General features: G+C 51.1%; 2 protein-coding genes and 2 non-coding genes across 4 annotated transcripts; 1 reads left to right on the forward strand and 3 right to left on the reverse strand.

Moving 5' to 3' along the window:
- Positions 1-1,097: 1,097 nt before the first annotated feature.
- On the forward strand, positions 1,098-1,412 carry GLRG_09825 (uncharacterized protein; the record flags this gene model as incomplete). The annotated part of the gene is made up of 1 exon (XM_008100510.1): positions 1,098-1,412. A coding segment is annotated over one exon (315 nt), but the record flags the coding sequence as incomplete, so codon positions are not given.
- Positions 1,413-10,067: 8,655 nt separating this feature from the next.
- On the reverse strand, positions 10,068-10,183 carry GLRG_12538. The gene has a single exon (XR_001139472.1). It is a non-coding gene; the product is annotated as a 5S ribosomal RNA (ribosomal RNA).
- A 66-nt stretch (positions 10,184-10,249) lies between these two features.
- On the reverse strand, positions 10,250-10,365 carry GLRG_12539. Its single transcript, XR_001139473.1, has one exon. It is a non-coding gene; the product is annotated as a 5S ribosomal RNA (ribosomal RNA).
- Positions 10,366-11,821: 1,456 nt separating this feature from the next.
- On the reverse strand, positions 11,822-13,192 carry GLRG_09826 (methyltransferase domain-containing protein; the record flags this gene model as incomplete). Its single annotated transcript, XM_008100511.1, has 4 exons — positions 11,822-12,290; positions 12,376-12,586; positions 12,657-12,686; positions 12,916-13,192. 4 exons carry the CDS (start codon positions 13,190-13,192, stop codon positions 11,822-11,824), a joined length of 987 nt encoding a protein of 328 aa, XP_008098702.1.
- Between the last annotated feature and the right edge of the window lie 4,861 nt (positions 13,193-18,053).

Here is an 18,053-nt window from a genome sequence, read left to right on the forward strand (position 1 = left end):
GTACTCCGTATCCGTACACCATGTGCGGATGCACTATACGTGGTAAATTGCTGTGTATCTGGTTTACGTCACATCCTCGTAGAAGCAAGTGGCGCGCATCGCATCGCATCGCATACATCCACGCCTGTATGTGCTTTTTCCAGACGCCCGCCCGTTACGGATATATCACACACACACACACTCGAACCATATCCAAGTTGTACCTATCCGTACAGTAGGTATGCAAGGCTGCTGCTTGGAGAGCCACGGCGCCTCGGCTCATCAGACCGAGCACACCACTGCCTCTCACTCACCCGATTGCTGCGATCCCTCCTCCTCTTCCCCTTATCCTGATCGATCGATATACACATGGTAGTAGAAGAATATCGTTATACCGATGAACCGCCACAAGCAGAGCAAAGTTGGATAAGTGACCCCTGAACAGCCCATCACCATTGGTCAACCCACCGTACCCTCCATTGCAGTGTGGTCTAATCTAAATGGGCTCTGTTTCAAGTTCTTCTTCCAGAGACAAAAAGCGGCGCCAACCTCACACAGCCTTGCTTCTCAACCATGGCGCCTTGCTTCTCGAACCTGGCGGTCTGGCGGCTCTCTACTCCCTAGGACAAGGACAGGACGAGTCTCGTCACGAACTGCACGAGGCCGTGCTACTGGCAGTGGCGCTGGGTTGCACCGTATAGGCATGTACACGTAGCACTACAGGCCTCGTGCCTGCGCCCCTTGTGGTGATTGTTGCTATAAATACCTCTGGTATCGGTGGTAGAACCGCAACGAACCCTTCTGTTTGCTAACTGCGGCGTCTGCCATTGGCCTGTTTGCCGTGTACGTCGTATATCCCTTCCGCTCTGTTACTTGCTGTGCCAAGTTTTGGGGCCCAGCAGTTTGTTTTGTACGACGCTGTGGATGAGTTTTCAATCAACTAGGTATGTGTGTGGTGCAGTGTGCACCGCGGGTCCCCCCCCCCCAGTGGCCATCTCGTGTTTTTTTCCCTTTTCCTACCCTTCCCGGTCTTCTTGGCGTTATTTCTTCTCTTATTGTCTTCTTTTTTCCTCCCACGTCCAGCCCGGCTCATGGTCCCCACAAGCCTGGCTGACCGCCGAGACATTGAGCTGAGTGAACTCGAGAATTTCTTACCCCTCCCCTGCTCCGCTCGGGTGGGCTGGGGGCCTCCCAGCCTCTACTACTTGTATCTACCTATCCGTACGGATACCGTACCTTGGAATCAGGAAATACTGGAGCATCGGGTTTTCAGTCCATGTCTGGTTCGAAACCTCAAGACGGATCACGATCAATCTGGAACAGATCAACACTCGCAGGTCGCGCAGGCCAAGTCGCAAAGCATATTTGATGGAGTTGTGGGCGTAAAAGGAGGAGATGAAGCAGGAAAGGTCGAGGCTGACAAGTGCCCATAAGGTTCCGGTATTTCCGCTCTCCCCTTTTTAGGGTTCACCTCTCAACGGCTTTTGGTCTTGTCACATACTACTACTAGTCTTTGTCGGCAAATGGGGCCAGCCTTTTCTTTGTTCCATGTTCTTTGTTCTCCTGAGCTCATCAGAGATATTGGTCGCCAGCGATCTGGCAAGCTTCCCCGCCAAGGGCCCAAGGGCCCCACGGTGCCAGAGTGCCGGAGGGATCTGCCGCCGCAATGGCGCAAGCTCGGTAACATGTACACATCGTGGCTAGGTTGTGGTGCCCAGCGGTCGGATTCCGGGGCCTGGTTCATCGTGCGTTGTTCGCCCAATTATTGCTGCTGCAATCATATTACAATCAGAAGGTTACACAACTATTCCGCATTCAGTCTGGACTCATACTCAGCTGGAAATATCGTCCTAATATTGGTCCATCATCTCGGTAGTACTGTAACGCTCCGACCTCACTCTAATTAATATTGTCCCATCCCTTTCGTACCCGAACGAACACATCCAGAAGAGAGCCCGCGTGGAGCCCTGGCACCATTCGCTACCACAGCAGCGTGTGTGTGTGTGTGTGTGTGTGTGTGTGTGTGTGTCGCTCAGCAAACAGCTTATTCAGTCAAGTCCATCCCATCGCCACATCACGCATTGTTTCTCATTGCGTCCTTGGTTTACGTGCTGTGTATGGTGTGCCCCGTTGGTGCCTGAACAAAGAACCGCCGAGATACCTCGAGCTACTGCGCGCTATAGTTCGTGTCATCCACAACGGCTTCGCTCCAAGTCCGAAAGAGCATCTCCACCCCACTAGCAGACACCGCCGGCAATCCACGAGGGCGGGTGTTCCGGGAGAGAATGACGCGGATCTGGCTCACCAGCGCCACTGGCGGCGGGTGGCAGGTGGAAATACGGGTTCGCCGGCCCAAAGTGTGTGTCGGTGTGGACTGACTGACGGCTGACGCAAATGCTCGACTGTCTGTCGTGCACCTCTGCCGTGCGCGCTTGGTCGAGTGATGCGGGTAACCTGCGAGTATTTGCTTTGTGATCCCGAGGGGGGGGCGATCCATCTAGGTCCTTTGCACGTTTATGCTCTTTTCTCTTCCCCTTTGCCCTGATTATCTTCTCATGATACCTAGTCATATACCCATGCCGTGGCGGTAGAGGGGAGGGAAGAAAGAAAGAAAGAAAGAAAGAAAGAAAGACAGACAGGAAAAAAAGTAATTCTGCGCCCCTAGACGCATCAAGTCCTCGGCGGGAGCAAACGGCGCAAGCGACTGCGGCCCGCCGCCCGCCGCCCGTTACGAGCTGTTTCTACCGACCTGTTTCCGCGCTTCGAAACGATTCGTGGCCCGAGTCAGACCTCCAATGGAGAGCGCCGCGCGGGTGGTACTCGATGAATAGTTTCGTTTCTAAAGGTCCAAAGGAGATACGGTCGTCTTGAGTGCTACCTCACGGCGTGTTTGTGCCGCCATCATGCAGGGTAATCCCGCCCGAGGCGGTTAACACGGAGGGTGGGGGCACCAATTTCTTATCTTTCGAGCACGTGCGGTGGCCGGATGGCTGGGAGCTGACTCACTTCCTTGATGAATGATGTGATTCCGCCCTATGTCGTTCGTGGCATGGTTGCATACGCGATGGCCCTGGACGAATACGATCATGATTGTGCCATAAGTCGCTGATACGAAAATCGGAACCAGACATCCTGCATGGTGGGAGGCACTTGTGTCTGTCAGCCATTATCACGAGCTTCAAGCACGTTGCCTACTGAGCCCTGGACTAGGACTTTGGCTCGGCAACCCCAGAATGTGCGCGGTGGGAATGACGCGCGCATCGCATCAATTGGTCTTTGATGACGAGCTGTGCCCTCGACCCCCAGGAGACGTTGAAACCAGTCGAAAGACCAGCCTTCTCCGCTTGGTGAACATGCCATCTGTGAAACCTGCCGTGCTGCTCTTCAACACAACCCAACGCCGTCATCGCATCCTTGACCATGTCGTGAACTTGTTCCGATGACTTCGAGGATGCAAATAGACACGCTCCAATCACTTTCATCAGCAACCCTGTGGCAAGCAAGTATCAAACCGTCCATATTCGAGCAGCGGTTCCACGTGTGACCCCCCATACCATCCTCAATATGCTCTATGGAAGTTGGCTATGTCGAGTAGACAGCTGCTTGGGAATACTGCAAGGTGATGGAATGAGTCCTCTTAGGCCGCGAATGGCTGTTGATGGAGCTCGAGATAACGTGGATTTAATTCATCGTCCCAACCTGCCCGTGTTTGGTGAGTACTGCCCGCGCACACACCATAAGTTGCCAGGCACGAAACGGTCCTTGTGAAGATCCCTGCTTGGTAATGACCAAGGACTTGATATGAGGAACCAACATCATCGCCACACCCAACTTGAGACTAGACAACTTTAACTACCACGCAGGTCACAATGCATGGAGGACCCTTCAAAAGTCGTCAAGATACAGATTCTTCGAGACTTTTGGATGCATAAGATATCATCGCAGTGCTATTTTGACTGAGGTCAACTGTTGCCCCGCGTCGTGAGCGAGGTTTTTCCATGACTTACAGCCTGCGGTCTCATATAACATCTTTATCCGCGGTTCACCTCCCGTAACAGCCTCAGGCTCTGCCAGACTCATGTACACTAAGGACGCATCAATGAGGCAACGTGTTTGTCTAGCATTCATCTGCGTGGCACACAACGGAAAGGACAGTCTTGGGGCCCGCTGCACCCACGAAAACAAACTTTATGTCTTCTTCTAAGAAAATCTCAAGGCTGGTATTATAGGGGACACCAATAACGAATTCGACGGTCATTTACAAGCATCACTTGATCAGCTAGACACCCTACTGTTTCGTTGGTTTTGAGCAGTGAGTGCGAGATTCGCAGCAACACAGGTTCGGAGGCACTGGCGTAACTCGGATTAACTCCTTCTAGATATAACCAAGTGCTGAACTTCTTATCTCCAAGCATTGACTTTGGTCATTTTGAGTGGCCAGGCTCACATCTGAACTGCAGCGCGAAACAGGTTGCGCATAATGTGTTGTTTCCATCCGTCCATGTCCAACACGGATAGCTTTCAAGAATAGGGACTGGATGAATATGACTTGGAAAGGTTAATTACTTTAGATTTCTAGCTAACATGAAACAGACCTTAAACTTTAGCACTGAATAAATATCCCCCCCCCCCCCCCCCCCCCCCCCTTTTCTGATTCTTCTTGTTAGTATTGTACTCTCCTCTATACTATAACCATATCTGCTGCATCTGAAGATACACAAAATATATTAGACAGCACAGAGCTCCCATTTACTGTATATTAGGATGTCATTTGGGTTTATAGAGTAATGATATTACTAACCTTGTGTCTATTGAACCTGATTGTTACGTCTGCCTCTCCAGGCCACACACTATTCAGTAACATCCCATGTGGAATTATACCCCCTTCCAAAAAAGAACATACAACAACAGGTATCAGGTGATCGTCACCGACTCAACTACTAACCAATCCGGACCTTATGAAGTCTTAGATGTCATATTCTTAGACTCCTTGTTTCAAGCATGGCCCTTGTATTATTAGAAGGGAAATGTCACGAGTTAGAGCACACAGCAGGTCATTTAAGAATAGCATCAAGAAACGCCTATTCCTATGAGAAAAATAAATTTAAAGGGAAAGCCCTATAGAGGTACAATGTGAGTAAAGAGTGAAACGCTACGTGATATGGCACATGATAGTTGACAGGTGCTGTAGGAAGCCATCGTGACAGCAAAGCTCCTATCTCAGTCATACTTCACGGCACAAAGTAAGTCCTTGCTATAACGTTGCCTCTTCATCTCAAACTCTATTGACTACAGTAACTAGCGTTTAGAGACGCGCACTCACCCTGTCTTATACGTGTACTGATCCTGTTTTTAAAGGGGAAAGTTGAGTTTTGGTTCAGCCTCTTGCCCCTGGTCAGTAATGTCTGTTGGGTCGTAACAGACGGTTGAATTCGTAGCATGCAATACTTCAAAGATACACCATAGAGTTGACAATACGTCAATTATGTGCAGAGATACGATAGCAGTGGGTTTTAACAGCAGCCTCAGTCTCCTCGGAGAGAATACATGGCTGCTAGTAGTTTTATTGAGAGAAACACACAGAGAGATAAAGGCAATCAGGGAGAGACAAAGAGCGTGGTATTAGGAAAGATAGAAAAGGAAGCGCGGTGCTCTAACTGCATCGTTAACACCCGCATTGAAACCCATATTGGCGTGGGCTGCATGCTCGGGACTCAGCGCAGCCGCCAAAGCAGACGAACATCCCTGAGAAGCCGTCTTGAATGGCGTGTCAATTGCAAAAGGCAACCCAGTGTTCTTTCTAGATATTTCGTCACCCGATTCCAACTCTGTCATGGGGACGTGGTTGAAGGGGCCAGTATTTGCAATGCTTCCGGGGTGGACTGATGTCGCGTTAGGCGGCGTTCACATGCTGGTAGTTTGGTGGTACACTCGCCAGATAGACACAATCCCGCGATTCTTCAATATGCGAGCTAATTCAACGGTGAATAAGATGTTTCCGTCCTTGGATTGTCCCTACCCGCTCCACCCATGATAGTCTTTGCCCTTGTTAAAGATCGGATCGTTCCACCACACGTCGGAGATCTGATGTCCGTGGCTCAGGGTTTAGTTTATAGTACTAATTCCAGGTATAATGAGATATAAGGTTGGGTATTCCAACTTCCCAAATGCAACATCCTCGTCTTTTATAGATATCTTGGACAGGGCACTCGACTCTCTTGCAATCAACATACATCCCAATTCCCAGTTCAAGAGTTCAAAACAGAAGGTTTTACTTATATTAACAAAGCCTTCGTAAAGGATACTAAACATAGTCAGCAGCTCTTTTTCGGGCAAAAAACAGTTAATACTATCATAATGCTAAGTGGTTATTAAGCCCCGCACCATATTAAACAAACCACTCGCAGTAAACTCTCCCTCAGGGCTAACACGACCGTTATCAGTAAGAAGATGTGAAACAGGTTTAATAGTTAGGCAACTGCAGCCTTTTTAGGAAATGACCGGCTAACGCCGTCCTGGGGCATGATGCATCACGCAACCCACGTCAAACACACCCGAAGAGCTTAGTACTAATGCGTTATGGCAGGATGGATGCAAGCATTGGTACATCCTACGTGTTTTATTAGGCCGTCGTATTGGCCTGGGCATTTCGAGATTAGCAATTAACCAACCCCTGCGGCAGTACAAGACCGGAGCAACTCGGAAGGTTGTGTTATGGGTGTATATTATACGTATCAAGACTTCTTGCCCCTCGGATTTTAGTCAGTTAGCGTTGCCACACAATGGACAAAGGAGATGTTAACTAGCTATCTTGGTTGGAGGCTTTGAACCCCGTCACCAAGTTCATTCACGCTCTGGAAATGCTTAGGAGGTAGCTTGATATCCGGATACACCGTCAAATTAAAATCAAAAGCATCGCGCGTCGTGTGGGTGCAACATATTGCAAGCGCCCCAGCTGTCGTCACGACGAAGGCAGCGTCACATACGCAGTCGGACAGGGTGTGGCGCCTACAAAGCGAGACACCATCGATGCGACGAGAAAAGCCCAATCTGGTGAGTTCTCGTAGTGCTCCCGTGCCTGTTCTAGCCCTTCATTATACCAGATCGGCAACTTGAACCTGTCACGATAGTTTCCCCTCTGGGCCGGGTAGACGCGCAATGCATGAGAGGCAGGTTCATTTTATAAGCGCGGTGCATGATAATCAGACGATCTTGCCGCAAACTTCAGAGCCTATGAACCGCTTGCGAGGGTGGCCGTATGAAAGATCTTTATTATATGTGGCAAGCAGAAGCTAGCAAAGCTTCTCCGATCTTTATGACAGCACAAAATGCCTCATTACAGATACGGCATGCGACTATCCACCGCTTGAACGATGGATCAGCGAAACCGGTGATAGTAGCGTTCCAAGCAGGTCCCGTCCCAACTTCGTAGCAAGGGGTAGGTGGAATACCGTCTGGCAGCTTCCCAGGAACCCAAGGACGGTGAATCCTTTTGGTAGCATGCCACCGTACACGTCGTCCAAGTCTCATGAGCCGTTCCGATACTGTAAGTCTGCTTGGTTTCTTCTACTGTGGACTGCGTTTTTATAAGTTGCAAGTTTGACCAAGAATGGCTTCTGCCTTCCACGCAGTTCCGGACATACACTCTTCGAAATATGGCAGTGCCACCAGGAGCAGACAGACGTGGGTCATGCTATTTTGTTTTCTCCCTGAGTCTACGACTTTCGTTCGCTAGTAAGTACTTTCGTGAAGCATTGGAAAAGTGGCCAGCAATGCAAACTCTTTTCATAGTATTCTGTTACTGGCCTGATGGTCACTAGTAAGATGTAACTGACAAACTAATCCCATTTGTGCTATATAAGTTAGCATAGGGGATTACGATGCAGCATGAGCTCACATTGTTGGTCTCTCTATGCTTGAAGACAGGATCCAATCCCTCCAAAAGAAAAGGTCAATCGCCTCAAATACAGCCAATCCGTTGTCCGAACTTGCGAATCCCACAGATGACCATGTTCAACACTGCCTAGCCTTTGTTACATGCGACGTGATTAGGGGGACTTCAGATTCAGTCCAGTCTGTTCCACGACAGGGTACCAGGCAACAACAATCTGATGCTTCTGAAGGGGTAGAGCAGAGATTGTCCGACGGTCGACAGCCATATGTCTTATCACTTGATTTCTCATACCAAGCTATGAGATATCTAGTGAAAACTTTGACATAAGTGATCTGTCAGATTACTTTACGCTTAGTGACCACCGCACATGGGGGATGCTATACCTCGCCACCCTTCCCGTTTGTGCCAACCAACGAATCCCAGATAAACACATCGGCTCCCCAACAGCCCTCTCCATACAACACGAAAGTACCTTGGGGAGGCACTGTCGCTGCCGGAGGTGCATACATGCACTACATAATCGGGCTACCATGGGCGTACGGGCCCAGCACTGAAAGCGGTCCTTTGCGCTACAGGGTTCCTGCTGTCCAACAAGATGTTGCTCATGCTAAAATGGTCAATGGAGGGTCAAAGATGACCATTGACAGCTGTATAGAAGGGTCTCGGCTCGACTACGCACTAATATAAAAGCGAGACCGTTAGGACTAACATGGTAGTTAGTATTTGAGTAGTTTCGCAAGATGATTTCCAAAGTGTAGGAGAGCCTCAAGCAGTAAATATCGCCTCAACCCACTCGTCGCCGTTCTCGGTATAATGACGGTCCACGGGGACCGAGAGAACACCAGGACGACATACCTATATAGGAGAGGCAACTTGGTTTACTGCCTAGGCTCCACCCCGCCTTGATCGCATCGGCTCGATTTATCATGCTGGCGCGAAGCTGTATTATCCATCCCAAAGGCGGGCATGGAACCGTCAATGGATCGTCTTCTTCTACCCATGCAGAAAAACAGCTTGACACCTCTCGTTCCCTGCCCCGGACCCAGCTTACAGCACGCACCGGTCGCGACAGCAGGTCATACATGGCCGTCGTCAACGGAAAACCGGTCTCATAGGTGGGGAGGGCCAGAGAGCCTCAAAAATTAGTTTTCTTGAACAGTGAACCGCTTGAGGCACTGAACCTGTGCGGCCAAGAGCACCTTTCGGGTGTCTACTTAAACCCCCCTCCTAGGTCTACCAAAGTCCAAAAGGTTTTCTGGTCAAGCGGTTAGAGTGTTAAATTATGTCGTTTTAGTTCAATTCACCCATGGCCCAAACAAAGCATTCGATCCAATTTTGCCACTTATAGCCACTTATAGCCACCACTACACATCAATCAACTAAAGTGGCCTAGGATGTCAGGATCCAGACACATATTTTAATACCAGTATTAACTAATAAAAACAAGCCTACAGAAACTTGGAAAAAGATAAATTCAAAAAAAATTCTCCCTGTAACAACCCCTCGAAAAGAAATCCCCTCAGGCTTGCTTGTACACAGCGGTATCTTCCATCCCTAGGGATGTCAACGCGCGTTCTCTTCACTGGGGAAGCTTAATGCCTTGACGATTTTGAGAGAAAATGTCACTTAGATAGGGTCATCTCTGTCATCTCTGTGGTCAGGGAGAAGGAATGAAGCAATGAAGGAAGTCATCTGGCTCCTTGTCGACGTTCAAGAGATCGTGGGTGATTCCACCCCTCAGAACGAAGAGGCCGAGGTTGGATCTTCCCCTCGGGAGGCGGTTCCAGTCAGGTGCCAGCTCTTCCAGAAAACGGTGATGAAAAATTGGTTTCGAGGGCGGCGGCCATCAAGGGGTTGTTGCGTGGGACTCGCACCAGAGTTCTAAGTTTTCAATGTTTGATTGAACGTCAAAAGAACAACTTTTCATCTGTGCAGCATATTGGACGCTAATGAATCGGAACAGGGCCCTCAAAAGAACTCTCTGAGCGAGCGTCGGCTGGCATCTTGGCAGGATCGCGTGCGGCCTCATGATCGACAAAGCTGTATCCCGTCACCAAGTGGCATAGGTCGTTGGCAATGGCGGTCATGTCGGGGACGTCGCTCAGGGCGGATGCGACCATCTCGTATGTGGTGGTTTGTGGGAGTTGTGGTTATGTTGCTTGCCCCTCAGCTAGGGGAACAAAAGCAAAAGAAAAACATACAACACCAGGTATTCGCTGATCGTCACCGACTCAACTACTAATCCGGCCCTCACTGGCTTATCTATGGGAGAGCGGACGGGATCCCGAGTTTTCCAATGGGTATGGTCGTATGTGACGATTTGTGGGTGTTGTGGAGATTATGTCGCCCCTCAGCTAAGGGAACAAAAACGAAAAAAACATACAACACCAGGTATTCGCTGATCGTCACCGACTCAACTACTAATCCGGCCCTCACTGGCTTATCTATGGGAGAGCGGACGGGATCCCGAGTTCTCCAGTGGGTATGGTCGTATGTGCTAGAGTCTCGCGTTTGACCTGCTTATATTAGTTTGGTCGGTGACGATGAGATGCTCACCAAGATTTTCTGATACGTATATATATACATGTCCTCACTTTGCCCTAGAGGCCGTATTGGAGCACAAAGACAGAAAGCGGGAGATACAACGACAAGACTAGAGCTTAACACGCCCGGGGCGGTAACTTCCTCGACGTCGACCTGGCTTCCTTTACCGAGGCTGATGACAATCAGCAAGGCGAATTTGCTTTACAAATACGTCGCCGGCCCCGTAATCAGGAACTTCAACGTGTTTACACTCTACAGACTGAAAACTTATTCACTAGGGCTGGGGCAGGTATTAGGAAACACATGACTATCACTTGGGTGGCAGGCGAGAGACATATAAGAGGAGGATTCATCGTCAAATAGTTTAGATGTTGTTTCCTAGGCGACTACGGTTATGTAGTATATACCTAGGGTGCTCCTGGAAGGGTGAGTGGTGAACATGTGTATGTTTCTGGTTTGTATCAGAGATCAACACAGTATAGCACCAATATATCCCAGGATAGCTACATCCCGAGCAGGTTGTGCAATGAGACGCTATTTTCTGCCATTTCCCATGTGGAAAACCCAGCTACCAGAGTTGACAATCAGGCCGCTAATCACAACTCGGAAAGTGCCCCGTCTTGAGCTTCTCCTCAACACAGAGTGAACACCATGGCTTGGGATATCCGGAAGCGCTCGCTTTGAGCACCCTCGCTGTTCTCTTCGACTGTCGATGCACTCTTGGCACATTGCCCAGCTTAGAAGTCGCAGCAGCTGCCGCCCGCGTCCTGAACAATGTACAAGAACGAGTAAGACTAGCTCGGAGTGTGAGCTAGAAAGATACACCAAAGCTCATATGTACCGATCTATGCATAAAAAAAGGAGAAGAAAAACAAGAGAAAGAAAAAGCCGCCCATCGTACTCATGATCTTGTGGGTTCTGCCGGAAGAAGGGAATATAAAGGAAAGGCCCACTAAGACAAGAAAAGACAACTCCCAAATCGCCCGCTGCAATGAGAACAAACTAGCTGGCTTGGCAAAAAAGCCGGAGCTACCACCCGCTGACCATTTTGTCCTGCAAACCGCCAAAAGGCTCCCCTTCGAAATCGATGCAGTGCCTTCGTTATGATGATGATGCCTCCCAGCCCGCCTGCTGGACCCCTTTGATGCAATGCCCTAGATGCACCCGTATGCAAAGCACGTACAATGTGGGAAAGGCAGTGTCCTATGCCGGGAATAAAATCAACTGGGGGAGAAAGGGAAAAAGAAAAAGAAAAAAAAAAGGTAGCCAACTCTACTTGACCGTCACCTTGGTCGATGTTGCGGTGATCCGTCCGTCTTCGTCGTCTCGTTTCGTTGCGTTTCGTTTCGTTTCATTCGTCTCCTCGATCCCGGCACGTATTGGCCAGGCTTTTCGTATGTCAAGTTACCGCTCCGATGCATCGAGTGGTTTCCGTCCGTATACGGTCCTGTGAAAGAGATAGGTATGAAAGTCTCTCTCTTTCACGTGTCCCCTCACGCCCAAGAGAAACATCTCAATCTGTATTTCCGTCCAGCCGAGGGCCCTGAAGGGTCGTGTCGCTAGGCCCTTGAGGCCCTCCAGGATCGTTTCTCTCATGTAGATGCCGCACTCTCGTAGCTCAGGCCTCGCCGGCCAGTCGCCAATGGGACACTTCCGCCTGTCCTCTTGCACGTTTTTGAACCCTGCAGCTTGCATTTCACTGACTGCTGCGCGGATACCATGCATTTCTGAACCAAGGACCCTGAGCCCTGCTTCCAGGTACTGCGTAAAGACCCGGAATCCATACCCATCTCCTTCCGGACAGGACTGGTCGTCGCAAAGAGGGAAGAACTCGAGCTCCTGAATCTCGAACCATCCGCCGGGTTTCAAGTGTCTACGAATCTGTTAGCCTCTTGCTCAGATCCGACCCAAGAAGCCACGGTATGAGGCAGCCAAGGAGATGCGAAGGACGTGCGTACTCATATGCCCTTTGCATGAGCTCTGGGCGATTGCGAACCGAATGTAAAGTGTGTCGAAGGTGAATGAAGTCGAAATGGTCCCTGTCCAGATCCCATCCATTTTCGTGTTCAATGTCGTCGACCATGAAGTGACAGTTGGGAGGAACTTCGTGAGGTTGGATAGGCGATAGATCAATGCCGAGAAAGGTAGAATTGGGATTCAAGTCGGCCACTGCAGAGATAGGAAAATGATTATGTGAGTCGACCGCCATATGGAGATTCCTGGTTGGAACATGACTCACATTCAATGGGCCAATGGCCGGGGCCGGTACCTGCAACGGCAGTATTAGCCACCCGTGAGTTATAAACAAGGACGAAGAGGGATGCTCGGCATGTAGGCCGATGACGATGCAAGCACCGTATGCCCCGTGGAGTGGCATGAGTGTGAACCATGATGCAGCTTACAGCATCTGCTACACAACGCGATCATGTCACGGAATAATAAGGCACGATGCCCGCAATATGACGGCACTACATCTCCGCTCAACAATGAACTCTTACCTAGGTCAAGGATTTCGGCACCTCTCGTCAGTGCATCTTGAACGGGCGAAAAAAAGTACCTTCCACACAGCTCGACGCTGATGATGTGCTTCATCTCGTCTCGATCCTGTTCGGTTGCATCGTTCGGGAAGGCGTAGCGTCCCGAGCGATACGCATGGTAACGCAGGCGGTTCTCGTACGTGTGCTCTCTCACGCTGTCAGTCAGGCTCTCCGTGTCATCGTCGTCGTAGTGAGAGCCGACGGTGATGGCGGTATTGGTGGAGCTGGGTGGTGACATGACAGCCGGACCTGAGCCTGCCGGCGAAGGGGGGCTGCCGATTGCGCCCCGATGTCCGGGCCGTTCTTTGGTCGAATGTGTGCGATCCGTGGCAGGGTCTACCACTGCGTCTCTGAGGTGTTTTGCGTGGAGTGAACTCGGCGGCGAATTCATTGTGGACTAGGAGTATTGGAGCGAACCGTGACCGAGGGGATGCATGTGAGATCCAGTCCAGTGCCCCGGATCCTCCCAGTGCACTCAAGGTGTCGACAGTCGGCGTCGAGAAAGAACCCTGGCAGAGACTTCCAACTTGGTATAACGATGGCTTCGATAGCAAATCGACAAGGGCGAAGTGAAATTACAGTCTGACACCTCAGCGGCAAAGGAACCCCAGGAATTGAGTATTCCAAAATGAGCGAGGCACAACCTGAGACACAAAGAATTGCTGGTAATGACGTCCCTGATTGGCAGGCGGGTCTCCTGCGTCCAACCGTCAGATCAGAAAAGTTCCGAAGAGGTGCTAGAAGCGGACGAGCCGCTTGTGGATTAAGAGAAAGGCTCTGGATGGCGAGACTGTTGGCCGAAAACGTCGATCTGGGGGGGGGGGGGGGGGGGGGGGGGTGAAGTGAAGAAGGGGAGCGAGAACGTAGGACGAAGGGGGAGGGAACCTCCCACAACACAAACAGCACGCTTGTGTCGGAGAACAAGAAGAGAAGAGAACAGGACAACAAAATACAAGAAGAGACCCGAGACAATGGGAGAGGGAGAGGGTTATTTGGTCTAACTGTGTGGGTATGTGTATGAGATGAGTGTGTGCCCGCGCTGTGTTCGGGATGGGCGAAGTCGCGGGCGCGAGCGGCGAAGAAGAGGCCGGAAGCTGATCAGAGTTTGATTCGACTGCTTCTTGGGACTCGGGCATCGTCTTGCCCCAGGCTGCCCGAGTATTGCGGAAGAAAGGATATGGTGGTTTGAGTCTTTGGGTGGCTCCATGGCCGTTTCTTGGCCACGAAGGGGGCAAAAGCATAGCAGAGGGTATCGATGACAAGCGAAACACGCAAGGGGTCCCGTGGGAGTGGTACAGATACGTACGATCCAGCCACAAAAAAGGTACGTACCGGTAAAGCAAAGCAGAGCAAAGCAAAGCAGACCAGACCAGGCCACGAGGCGGAGTGTACCTAGTGTAGTGTGGTGCAGTGTGGTGTGGTGTGGTGTGGTGTGGTGTGGTGTGGTGTAGCGTAGTGTAGTGTAGTGAATGGCGGCGGCAGCTGTGGCAGCAGACTGAGAAACAAGTATGATGGATGAATGACCCTTTCCGAGTCAGACGGAAAGAAACAAGGTGAAAGCTGCGAGGCAGTCTCTGTAAACTGCGGTCGGGTCGAGCAAGCTCCGACTATTAACTAGCATCCATCTAGAATGGCAGTGTTCTGGCGGCCGGTACGATACGGCAGTGCTGCTTCTTCGTTGTCGGTGTTCTTCTTGCTCGGTGTCTCTCCTTTTGGGGCTGCACTCCTCACTCCTCCTTGATGGCGGGGCGATCGGTTCGTTCGCTAAATGATGTCCTGGCTTTTGCTCCCCTGGTAGCGATCGGTAAGCTGGCTGACTGGCTGACCGGCTGGCTTGGGATCACGACCGAGGGTGTTGGACGGTGTTGGTTGATGAACGTCTGTCTACAAGACCGAGAAGAGACAACCCGGTCAGTGGCGCAGGCGCAAACTTTGGAGATGTCGGGAAGGTGATAAGTCCTGGTTTCTCGGTGCGACGACGATGCCCGGCGGCCTTTGAGGGGGGAGACAATAACACGAGACGAATGTGAACAAAGGTACGGACGGTTATGTATGTGACTGATGTCAGTCATTATTTAGTTTAGGTAGACGGGGGGGCAAGGAAAGGTCAGGTAGGGAGGTACGTACGTAAAGACATGGATGGATAGACAGACAGACAGACAGACAGACAGACGACTAAGGTATGAACGACTGGGTAAGGTCCCCAGGTCCATATCCAGGTCTGCCCTGTGTCTCCTGCACAGGGTTCGCTGTGGCCCTCTCTGGGTCGAGAGAACTCGCTCACCAAGGCAAGGCAAGGCAAGGCAGCAGGGAAGGAAATGTAATTAGTGTGTGTGTGTGTGTGAGTGTACATGACAGTCAGTGGGAATGTACCTTGCTTCGCATGGGTACAAGGACACACACGACCATGCAGCACGGCGCTTCCCAATGCGCTCAGGCTTAATGGACATGCATCTATACCTCCTCACCAAGTGCATGCCCTGCTATCAATCCAGCACCAGAGTGTGTTTGTTTGCGGGGAATAACAATCATGATACGATTGACGGAAATGCTATCATGTGTGTGGTACACACACACACACACACTCTCTCTCTCTCTCTCTCTCTCTCTCTCTCACACACACACACACACACACACACACACACACACACACACACACACACACTTTGAATGTGTGCGCGCGTAGGTATGTGACCAAGTAGTCACAAGCTTCAGGACGACTTGGTTGCCCTAACCAAGCTGGACTCCCTAATAAATGCTCGCTCGTTCGCTCGCCCGCTCACTCAGGGTACTGCGGCCGTCAGTGGGGTGGCTGCGCACATCAATGTTCAGCGTAAGAGCATCGGTCGGCGTCGGAGGGGGAGGGGAGGGGGGAGGGGGAATCCTTCAGAAACAAGCTGTCGGGTCAGACCTTTACGACATGGGGACCCGGGAATGAGGAACGAAGGCGTTATGAAAGGTCCGTGATTGGGTCCAGCCAGGGGTCGGTGAGGGGGAGAAGAAGCACGTCTGTTTTGCGCCGAGAGTGGCACATACAAGTACAGTCGTTGTAAGCATACTAGGTAGCGTACATTCATTACCTTGCCTTGCCTTGCCGGTCTGTCTGTCTGTCTACCTGGGGGATACATTACAGGCAGAGAGCCGTGAGTCCTGACCTAATGGAGACGGCAAGTCGTCCATACATTAGGCAGTGTCATGTCGGGGAAAGGCCTGGTGCCCCAATGGAAGAAACCCGCCTGGAAGGGAGGTGTTCGACCGAGGGGGCCAAAGGCATGAGATGGGATGGGATGCGGTACATAGTGTCGCAGCTCGAGCGGAAGTGGAGATTTCAAGCAACGTAAAGAGATTTTCAGATAGCTGCTACCGAACAGGTGCCCCCCCCCCCCCCCCCAGTATCCTTACACTAACTACTACGTACACTACGAAAAGCCGGACATGGGGGTGTACTTCGTTGCTATGTAGCTTAGCTTCCGGGTCCTAGAGATCAAAGGAGAACGAGGATTCTAGGCATCTGGGGGTGGAGAGCGCGAGGGGTGGGGGAGAAAAAGGAAAAGAAAAAAGAAAGAAAAGAAAAAAAAGAGGGAAAGCAGAGAGTTGGAGAGAGCTATGTGCTGGCAGACGTGGCTTGCCTTAGGGCTACGACCATATGTCGGCAGCGTTGCGATGGCCGGGCGAGTCAGGAGGTGTCAAAGCCATGTATATGTATGTATGAGACAAGCGACTCCTTCCCCCATCATTGTAACTACCTACATCAACTAGTTTACCTAGACGTAGGCGCGGACTCTGCATGCTTTGGTGTCATGTATGCGCGTTGAGAGGTGGGCTTAGCTTGACACAACGGTCCGGAGGACGAGGTAGCAAAGTGGAGGAGGCGACGACAACAACAACAACAACGGCGCGACGACGACGGAGAAGAGCTTGAATAGCACATGACGAACCCGCTTGCCAACGGGAATCCAGATGATCAGGAGCGGAAGCTTGACTCTCGGAGTTAGTTGGGACTGATGGAGACGAGACCCCGTCGGCGAGGCGGGCGAAACACCGTCGGAATGAACTCCTTGAGTCCTTGAACCCAGACACGCGCAGCAGAAAACCCACAGAACTTCCCCCTTTCCAGCAAGAGGACGCGACCCAGCGGGTCGGGAGCATGAGTTCATCCATGGTCTTGTACGGACTGATTCTATCGTGTAGACTGCTTACTTACTCTCCCTTTACGACCTGTACACATCTACCCCCTCCCACCCGGTCACACAGTTTACCATTAGCAGTGTACCATGTACCACCACCCGGCACCTATGAAAACGAGAGCATGTGGCCTGGCCCGGCTTTACTTCGTAGTGTCAGTAAACCTGTCCGTCCTGCTCTTTGTGGGGGGAAATCATGCAGTGTGTGCATCTGGTCCCCCCTCCTCTTCCAATTTTTTTCTTGCTTGGTTAGGACCGAGTAAGTAAGTACCCGTGGGTGCTGAGGTACATCCTCCCCCTCTCCCCGTTTCTCTTAGCCCTCTCTACTCCGTACCTCGTCTCTGATTTGGCTACCTACTTCGTCCAGGGGTCTGTTATCGCACTCCTCTCCACTTGTTGCCGTGTACAAGCTCATTTCAAAGCCCGGGGCTTGCAGGGGTCCCAAGACGGATCGAAGATTTTCGCAGGGGCAGCCGTTCGCTGTCAGCATCCTGTTCACTCGGTGCGGGTGAAGAGTATACTACCTACTCAGTCGGTAGCGTAGGTGGCTTATATCGTTGACTCCTCGATACCAGCAGCGAGCGACAGCCAAACCCAGGACACCTGGGAAATGTGGAATGCATCTTGGGGATTGGAACAGGAAGAACATGGCCAAAGTTCCGTCAAATCTGACCGCCGACACTGTTTGCTGCGTGTCCTCTGTCTCGGGACCATCAACTCGGCACGGCCTGCGGGCCTGCAGCCCTTCGGTTCCTGATATCCAGCCAGTCCAGCAGGTCGGGTCGTTCATGCGATACGGGCTGCGGGGCCAAATAAAAGAAACAAATAAAAAAAATGTTTAATTTTCTTTTGCAAAAAAAAGAATTGCGTTGAGATTGCGACATGTCCCGAAAGAGAGGTATGCTCATCACCTAT

This window comes from Colletotrichum graminicola, assembly GCF_000149035.1.
Source record: "Colletotrichum graminicola M1.001 genomic scaffold supercont1.52, whole genome shotgun sequence".
NCBI classification, from domain to species: domain Eukaryota; kingdom Fungi; phylum Ascomycota; class Sordariomycetes; order Glomerellales; family Glomerellaceae; genus Colletotrichum; species Colletotrichum graminicola.